General features: G+C 41.9%; 1 protein-coding gene across 1 annotated transcript in view; it reads right to left on the bottom strand.

Moving 5' to 3' along the window:
- Window positions 1-44: 44 nt before the first annotated feature.
- The window catches only part of LOC140265006 (amine oxidase [flavin-containing] A-like), a 38,615-nt gene continuing 29,829 nt past the window's right edge, over window positions 45-8,830 (bottom strand). The window contains exons 6-11 of the mRNA XM_072360886.1: window positions 7,614-7,755; window positions 5,783-5,932; window positions 4,380-4,539; window positions 2,910-3,006; window positions 1,336-1,389; window positions 45-120 (exon numbers count right to left, since the gene is read on the bottom strand). Of these exons, the coding sequence (XP_072216987.1) occupies window positions 51-120; window positions 1,336-1,389; window positions 2,910-3,006; window positions 4,380-4,539; window positions 5,783-5,932; window positions 7,614-7,755 (673 nt within the window). The 3' untranslated portion in view covers window positions 45-50. The remainder of the gene's footprint in view (window positions 121-1,335; window positions 1,390-2,909; window positions 3,007-4,379; window positions 4,540-5,782; window positions 5,933-7,613; window positions 7,756-8,830) is intronic.

Genomic DNA, 8,830 nt, shown 5'->3' with positions numbered 1-8,830 from the left:
TCATCCTCCAGAACAAAATAGCAACATTACAACAGAGGTGAAAATGGGTATTAGTTTCTTACATGTAAAGCCTCTTCCATCTGCATTGCCTTGGCATATGACTCACAGATTTTCTTCCTCCTATATGAAAATAAAAGCATTTGGGAATTAAAGAAGGGAAGGGGGGGAGGATAAAAAGCTCTCAGCTATTGCTTTTGTTATTAAAAAAAAATTGTACACATTGCAATACATTGGAAAGGAAGCCGGGTTTTGCTTTGATTTTTAGTCTTATTTCTAGTTCTTATCCTAGTGTGCATATTCAAATGTTGATGCATAAATGTGACATCCAAAGTGGACCCTGGAATGGAAAATGAAGGCAAGTTTTGGCAAAGAACTCTAAAAAATAAATCTTGGTACAGTTATTCTAGGATGCAGAGACAATTCGTTCTCGTGTTCACTGGTGTAAGACTAGAAGAGATGTAACATAAATCAATGAAATCCTTCCAGATTTACTATAGCTGAGAACAAAATATGAGCTGGAGAGTGCTACTCACATTCCTAAGCAGAATTCCTCTTTCACTTGTATGTATACTAAAATCACATTTAGAACATACTGTGTTCACTTCAGTGACTAATGAGGAAGCCATACTGTTGTAAGCATGGAGGTTTAAAACTTTTGGCTCACAAGCTAAACGTGAAGGATAAGCAAAACTTTGTACATCAGAGCTCCATTTATCCGAAACAATACTCTGTGGGGATGCAGTCTGAGAAACATGGAGGAGCAAGATGTGGAAACTGAGAAATATCCACAATTGGATGATAACACTGTTACTGTCTAGACCTAAAAGCTAAACCTTTACCTCAGCTTCCAGCACTGGCAGTTGCACTGATCATGTGTGTATGGACACATGCACACACAAACCACATGCACTTCTGTGGAGAAGCATTATAGAATCATATTATAGAATTACATGGTGGTTTGAGCTGGAGAGGACCTTATAGCCCACCCACCCTAACACCAGCTGCAGGCAGGGCTGCCCCCAGCAGCTCAGGCTGCCCAGGGCCCCATCCAACTTGGCCTTGAGCGCCTCCAGGGATGGGACACCACAGCTTCTCTGGGTAGCTGTGCCAGCGCCTCACCGCTTTCTGGGGAAAGAATTTCCTCAACATCTAGCCCAACTCTCCCCTCCTTTAGTCTAAAGCCATTCCCCCTCTTCCTATCACTACCAGATGGTGTAAAAAGTTGTCCCCCCCGACTTCCTGCTTGTAAGCTTCCTTCAAGTACTGGAAGGGAGCAATGAAGTACCCCCAAGAAGTATTCCATATCTGAAGTATTTACTGTTTCTGAACTCTTACCTCTCCTCCTTACTGAGACTGGCCAGTTTAACAGACTTTCTGGTAAGGATGAAACTGAAAAAGAAAAATACGGCATATAAATATCACAGTGTCAGCGCTCCAGCTGATTTGTAAGCTCTTGCTTGAAATGACTCTAAAAAAAGATGGGTCAAGCATTCTAATGGTATGTAATGGTCTTGAGAGCTTTTCACTGTATGACATCACCTAGTAATTACAGGTCACAGAGGTGAAAGACCTGTGTGGGATACCCCGCGGAGTTAATTGAATGGAGGGCAAATGTTCCCAGGGGGCATGCAGAAAGGACTGCCTGGCAGCTACCAGCTGAGAAAGCTGAAAATTGTAGGCATGTTTCCAAAGCTGCCAGCACTGGCCTCATTCTCCTCCTCTGGAATGAGCTCTTCATTGCCACTGATTCAGGAGAGCAAAGTTATCCACAAACTGAGCAGAAATGACAGTATTTGACAAACCAGCTCCTTTCTTACACCTAGGTCTCATCCAAGAAGTCTGAGACTGAGTTTTCTTGCGATTTCGATGCCTTACAGGCAGTTTGCCATACCACTGCCCCTGCTGACTGGCACTGATAAGTGCCTGCTGCTCTGACAGAATCATGGCCAATCTTGTAAGAACTGGTCCCGATATTTTCTCAGCTTGAAAGAAACAGATTTGGTGATTAGTTTATCTGACTTCAGCGGAGATACACAGGGGATGAAGTAGATTTCAACACCAAAGTTGTATGGAGAAGTCCACAAGAAGAAAGAATGAAATCATTTGCCTTTTGAGGTCTGGAGGAGGTTTATTGCTCTCAGGGCAGAAATTGTTAAGCTTTGAATATGCCAATAAACACGTGCAGTTCTGTAGAACTGGCAAGCTGTCTTGCCAAATACTTCACATTTAGTTGCCTGACATTTATATCAGCTTTTTGGGCAGGGGCAGGGGGGGGGAAGTTTCTCCTCAGATTACAGTGGAAATATTCGTAAAAATGGTTTGTTCATATTAGCTTAACCTTCTTTTAAAAGCCAATAAATGCTGCTACATATTTTCTCATCTGTTTGTCCAAACTACAGCTCCTCTATTTGGCAGCTTCTTCAGAATGCTAATTTCCTCACTGAACAGCTGCGGTAGAACTTAACCACAAGCTGATGCCCTTCATCCCTCCTCAGCCTGATGGGGAAAGGAGGCAAACGATGATGTCTTGAACAATTGTGTTTTCATTTTGGCCCAGGTGCTAAATACAAGGTCCAAGACAAGCAGAATACAACCTCACAAAACTAGGATATTTTTCTAAATCTACTCAACTGCAAAACATTGATTGCTTAAAATGAGCAAAGATTAATTCAGCATCCCTTTCCCCACAACCGTCTCTGTAGGGGATATTTGTAGCAGGATTTTTTTATTTTTTTCCCACACATAAAAGCTTATATAGGCTAGAGAGGCACAAGGGAGATGTAGGAAGTACTCTGTCTATGAATGCTGTGGAAGTGGGAACCACTGATATGAATCTCATTCCCATCTTTTCCTCCTTCTCTGGCTCCCTCATAAAAACAAGAAATATGCATGTGCTAGAAGCTCCTAACCCCATAATGGCAGGAAAAGATCCATCGGGTTTCGTGTCATCCAATGTAATTCCAATTGGACATTCTTCATCGTCAATGAAGAGAGAAGCACAGCAACCTAAGGGGAGAATAGAAAGCAAAATGATTGTCAGAGAGACTCGATGATGATCACCAAAAGTGACAGCAGTGAACAAGGAAAACTATCAGTAAAAGAACTGTACAGTAGTTCCTCAGCCACCAATAAGATCTACAAGTCTGAAGCATTCTTACAACAGTTTTATCTTTTCCACCTGACTCTGGGAAATTTTGTACACAGACTTGTAAAAGTCATATGTGGAATTTTTATGGCTTGCTGTAGGTCCCTTTGGCTTTCTAAATTGGGCACAGCAAGCATTAAAAAAAATGTGTCTAGCAAGAACTGTGATGGTTCATTCCAGGAGCAACCCCAGTCAAAACAAGAGCAGCAAGAAATCCCACTGTAATTACATCTGGTAACGGACCATCTGGTCACCGTAGGCACAAATTTGCACTCTGTATTGATTTTGTTGATAAGGCTGTTGGGAATGGAGTTCAGTAACAGTAATGTGGGAGAAATGTGGGCAATCTAATCAAGTATCACATCCCCATTCCGACTGACATGTTTCAGATGAACATGCAAAAAATGCTGTATAGATGGCAATGTATAAACCTGCTTACATTTCTTTTTAATTATATTCAGTTGCTGGTTTATGTCTTGAAACATGCAAAATTATATTCTTTCAATTGAAAAAACATTCTTGACCAGTGCAACTCTTGGTATCATTATGCAGGAAATGGAAACAGAGGGGCTGGAATTAGAGGATCTTTAAGGTCTCTTCCAACAGAAGCCAATTTATGATTCTATGAAACTAATATGTCCATATAAATGGTTCTGGAAATGGTAACGGATTACATGATCATTTATTAACAGTTAAAGCTGAGAAACACATGAAGTTGCAATACTGGGAAGAATATGTCTCAAGTTGAATGAAAAGGTAACCTACTTTTTCCATTCCTCTGAGATATCAAGTCTTTAGAACAGAGGCTGAAAACAAAGGAAGGGCCTTGCTGACACCTAAAGCTCTCATTGTCATTTGCTGTAAATTCTCTCTGGTGGCCCTAACTCTATCCCAGCAAGAACTTCCTATTGCAGGGCCTGTTTCCATGTGCTGCAGGTGGCCCAGCAGCTTTCAGCTTTAGTTCACTGTGAAATCTGGCTTCTATCAGTCATCAGCTGACAGCTCAGATATTCGGGACCCTGCTTGGGTTTGAAGTCTGCTTTAAGATGAAGTGTATACCTAAGCTTAGAAGAATAGCTCTCCTTCCCAAAGAGCTTCACCTTTTGTTTCTCCGTGTATTTAGTTTGGGGGGTTTGCACATTTAATCCCCCCTTGGATTTATTCCCTGACAGACAGCAGACCTTCAAAATCAGCAGAGCACTGAGATCCCAATTCCTTCACCTTCCTCACATACCCTTCTTCATCCAGAAGGCTTCCTTGTAGTACATCATGCATTTTATGACAGATCCCATAGGCAAACGCTGAATTAACTGGTTTCTCTTTGGTGGTAGTTCTGGTTTGAAGTGGATCTTTGTCGTCAGGATGGGAGGGATAGCAGAGATTACATACTTGCCCTGAAAGGTAAAACACAGTCAGTAGAAACAAGACACTGCCTCTTATTGAGGTTGTCCTGCAGGACACATGCATTGCAACACACTGCCCAGAGAAGCTGTGGTGCCCCATCCCTGGAGGCGCTCAAGGCCAGGTTGGATGGGGCCCTGGGCAGCCTGAGCTGGTGGGGGGCAGCCCTGCCCATGGCAGGGATTGGGATGGGTGGGCTGTGAGGTCCCTTCCAACCCAAAACCTTCTGTGAATCTGTTCTCTGATTTGAAAGATGCTCTTACCCATTGTTAACAACTTTCCCACACCTGGCATTACTACTTGGTTCTCCCATGCAGGTGTTTCCAAGTGGCATGAAGAATTATCTCATTTGGGGAAAAGAATGTAGGGAAAAATACATTGTTTTGTGAGTAGGTGATTCTTGACCTATTTCTGAACACTACAGGACCAGAGACGAAATCTGGCAGAATACAAGTTTGGGAATGGGACAAGCAGAGTTAAAAGCACCTTTAACACCTCCCAAGGAAATATGATCCACATTCATTCAAATTACAGGCTGTTAAAAAAATAATCATCATCGTTTCTGTGCATATTCACAGGATACTACTTCAGGATAAGCAACAGCAATGCTGAATTCAGCCTTCCTGAACATGCTCCATCCTTCCCACAGTTCTTTCTCTGAGCAGAGTGATGAAGGATGCTCTGCTTCAAGGCTCAGGATGACACTGAATCACTACACACAGGCTTGGATCTGTATGTAGCACTGCATGTCATCATTACACTGACAGCACATCACTGCGTGAGGGGGCTGAGTTCTGGTCTTGTCTAATTTGTGACCAGCTGATCTTTCAAATCTTACTAAATAGGTATGAAATGTCTCGTTCTTTTCTTTTTCTTTTTCTCTTCTTTTCTTTTTTTTTTTTTTTTTTTTTTTCCTTTTTCCTGCAAACCACAAGCTTAGATACAAACAGGACCCTTATTTTTCTTCATTTGAAATAGTCTCAATGTTTAAAATGTAAAATCGTATAATCTAGAAAACGTTAAGACAGACAAGGCAGACTAATAACCAATTTGCGAAACACCAAGACTGGCTGAGCCATAAATAAATCTATAAAGCAGGTTTCACAGATTGTCTGTCAGGACAGTCTGAGGAATAGACACTCACAAATGAGTACTTCCTGATTACATCTGGCTAAGAGCTACAGCAGATGTATTCCCCCACTAAATGCATACTCTACTTTATTCTGATCAAATTACCTCATATGTCTCATGGTTTAGAGTCTCCACAATGACATTATCACCTGTCTGATCAATACAGACCACAGGGCTCTCCAGTTTAACTCTGCCTTTGAGGCGCTCCATTATTTTCTCTGATATCTGACCAGAACCCCCAACAAACTTCCTCTCCTAAAAGAAAAAAAGAAAGAAAAAAAAAGGAAGAAAAATACAACAAAACAAAAATCCACCATCATTAGTCACAATGACATTGAAAAGGACTTCTGTTCATAATGAAGAAACTGCAGATCAAATACGCATACTTTCAGAAGAGCTAATTCCTAAGCTCGAACTCAATGGAGAATGATATGAAAAGCATTTTTGCAATGTATTTCCCAACTAGCCAGTTCAGAGGCTCATGAAGCCAACAGAACAAAGATGAAAGAGGTAATTTACCTACTCTAAACAAATCACTTAATTTTAAAGAGGTTTTTAGTATTTTGCCTGTCACTGTGCTATCATAACCCTTAAGTGTGACAAAACTACCAGCTTGCATCTGTACAGCTGAAGTATTTACAAATGCAGGAGCAAGACAGATCTTGAACCGAATTAGGCCATGAGTGTGGAATGTAATCAGTTTTATCCATGCCTGGGAAGACACAGCACAATTTGTAACACATTTGTTTTTGTGATGTCCATGTAGAGTTCCAGAGGAATCACTGACCTTTGTTTATCATATTTTAGTCACTATAGTTATATCAAGCAGCTCACTTTCACCTGCTGGATACAGGTACTGGCAGGAAGGTTATTTTTATAAGACTCAGCTGTTAAGTCAGAAACACTCATTGGTGCTGCTCAGCTGATTTTGATCAGGATGAGGGAAGGCAGGTAGAAACTTAGACAGCTTTATAGATCCAGGCACGGGGAACACAAAACACTATTTTCAGTTTTGTATTTCTCTCTCCATGTCTTGTCTATCTGGGAGTGTCCTGGAATTCATCTTGCTTTTAATTCTTATCACAGAATCTAGTACTTGCTGATGTGGAACAGCAACTATAGCTGAAAGGCCCCTAGGCAGGAAGACTCTCGCTCCTATTTGAGGACAGCATTAGCCTTGTTTATTTCCTTCCCAATAGTTGTCTATTCTCACCTCAATGGACAGACATTGATTGGGACTTCTTTCTATGTTTTCCTGCCTTTACTATTTGGAAAGGTGTCTCTCTCTCCACTTTTGCAATTGGTCACTTAAGTTTGAAATACTGCATGTATCTTCTGAAGCAGTGTTAACTGAAGTAGGCTAGCAAAGGGTGTTAACATACCATATCCCAATTATTTTGAAAGATTCCCTTTTCCCTTTTCTGAAACTTCATCAAGACCAGCCACATGAAAAACATGAGGTTCTGAAGCCTGACAGGACTAAGGTGAAAAACAGTTTCAAGGAACTCAACAAAACATGCTGCTGTGTAAGCTGTCTTGAGAAGGTTTTACAAGCTGCTTCCAATTCTTGTCAATAGAGACTTTCACAAAAAATAAAGAAGCACACTTGCTTTGAACGCTTGACAAACATTCAAATGCGATTAGTATCCCATGGAAAACAAATTGTCAGAAAAAGAAAAGCAACAACACTGTAACAAAAGGACCGCGATGAACTGAATGCAGGAAGGAAGAATTAATTAAATTGTCCCAGTTTATCCCAAAGCCTTGCTAACAAAAATTCTCATTGCACAGAGCAGAGAGGGCCATTCAGCCCTATGAGAAAATAACTGCCACATAAACTTTTGTCCTCCTTACATTAACTGCACAGTTTGACAGATACAACACTCCACTTGTTCTTTATGGTTTAAAGGGGGAAAGAACACAAGACATTTTGTACCTGGCCCCCATTGGTGACAGAGAATATCCTGGATGTGCCACCACACTGCCTCACATACCACAGGAACCAGAGAGCAGAGACTTCATGAGGCTCAGACGTGACGTTGACATTCACAAAGAGTGTGGCAAAGTCTTTAACAGCTCTGCATGAAACACAGCAGCAGAAACAGGTAGTGAACAAATGTGACATACCAGTGGCTTTCATTATTACTTATTGAGAAGGGTTGCTATCCTACCTACAGTAAAAAAAATAAAAAAATGGTTTGTACGTGTCTCATTTTTAGCCTGCAGCTTGATTGTTTCACAGAATCACAGAATTGTAGGGCTTGGAAGGGACATCAAGAGATCACTGAGTCCAACCCCCTACCCTGCTAAAGCAGGTTCCATACAATAGGTCACACAGGTACACATCCAGACATGTATTAAATATCTCCACAGAAGGAGAGTCCACAACCTCTCTGGGTAACCTGTTTCAGTGCTCTGTCACCCTTACCGTAAAGAAGTTCTTCACATGTTAGTACGGAGCTTCTTATGTTCAAGTTTTAGGCCATCAGTCCTTGTCCTATTGCTATACACCACTGAGAAAAGCCTGGCCTCATCCATTTGCCCCCAGCCTTCCTTTAGATACTTATAAACTTTTATCAGATCCCCTCTCAGTCTTCTTTTCTCAAGGCTGAACAGACCCAGGTTACTCAGCCTTTCCTCATACAGGAGATTCTCTGGACCCTTTATAATCTTTGCGTCCCTCCACTGGACTTCTTCTAGGAGATCCCTGTCTTTTTTGAACTGGGGAGCCCAGAACTGGACACAGTAATCTATACGTAGCCTCACCAGGGCAGAGTAGAGGGGGAGGATCATCTCCCTCGATCTGCTGGCCAAACTATTTTTAATGCAGTCCAGGATACCACTGGCCTTCTTGGCCACAAGGGCACACTGCTGGCTCATGGCCAACCTGTTGCTCACCAGGACATCCAGCTCCTTGTCTGCAGAGCTCCGCTCCAACAGGTCATCCCCTAACCTGTACTGATGCACGTGGTTATTTCTTCTCAGGTGCAAGACTCTACACTTGCTTTTGTTAAACCTCATCAGCTTCCTCCCTGCCCAACTCTCCGGTCTGTACAGATCTTGTTGAATAGCAGTACAGCCTTCAGGCGTGTCAGCTACTCCTCTCAGTTTTGTATCCTGAGCAAACTTGCTGAGGGTGGACTCTATCCCATC

Source organism: Excalfactoria chinensis, unplaced genomic scaffold, assembly GCF_039878825.1.
Source record: "Excalfactoria chinensis isolate bCotChi1 unplaced genomic scaffold, bCotChi1.hap2 Scaffold_385, whole genome shotgun sequence".
NCBI classification, from domain to species: Eukaryota; Metazoa; Chordata; class Aves; order Galliformes; family Phasianidae; genus Excalfactoria; species Excalfactoria chinensis.
This window is presented reverse-complemented; position numbering and strand designations above follow the sequence as displayed.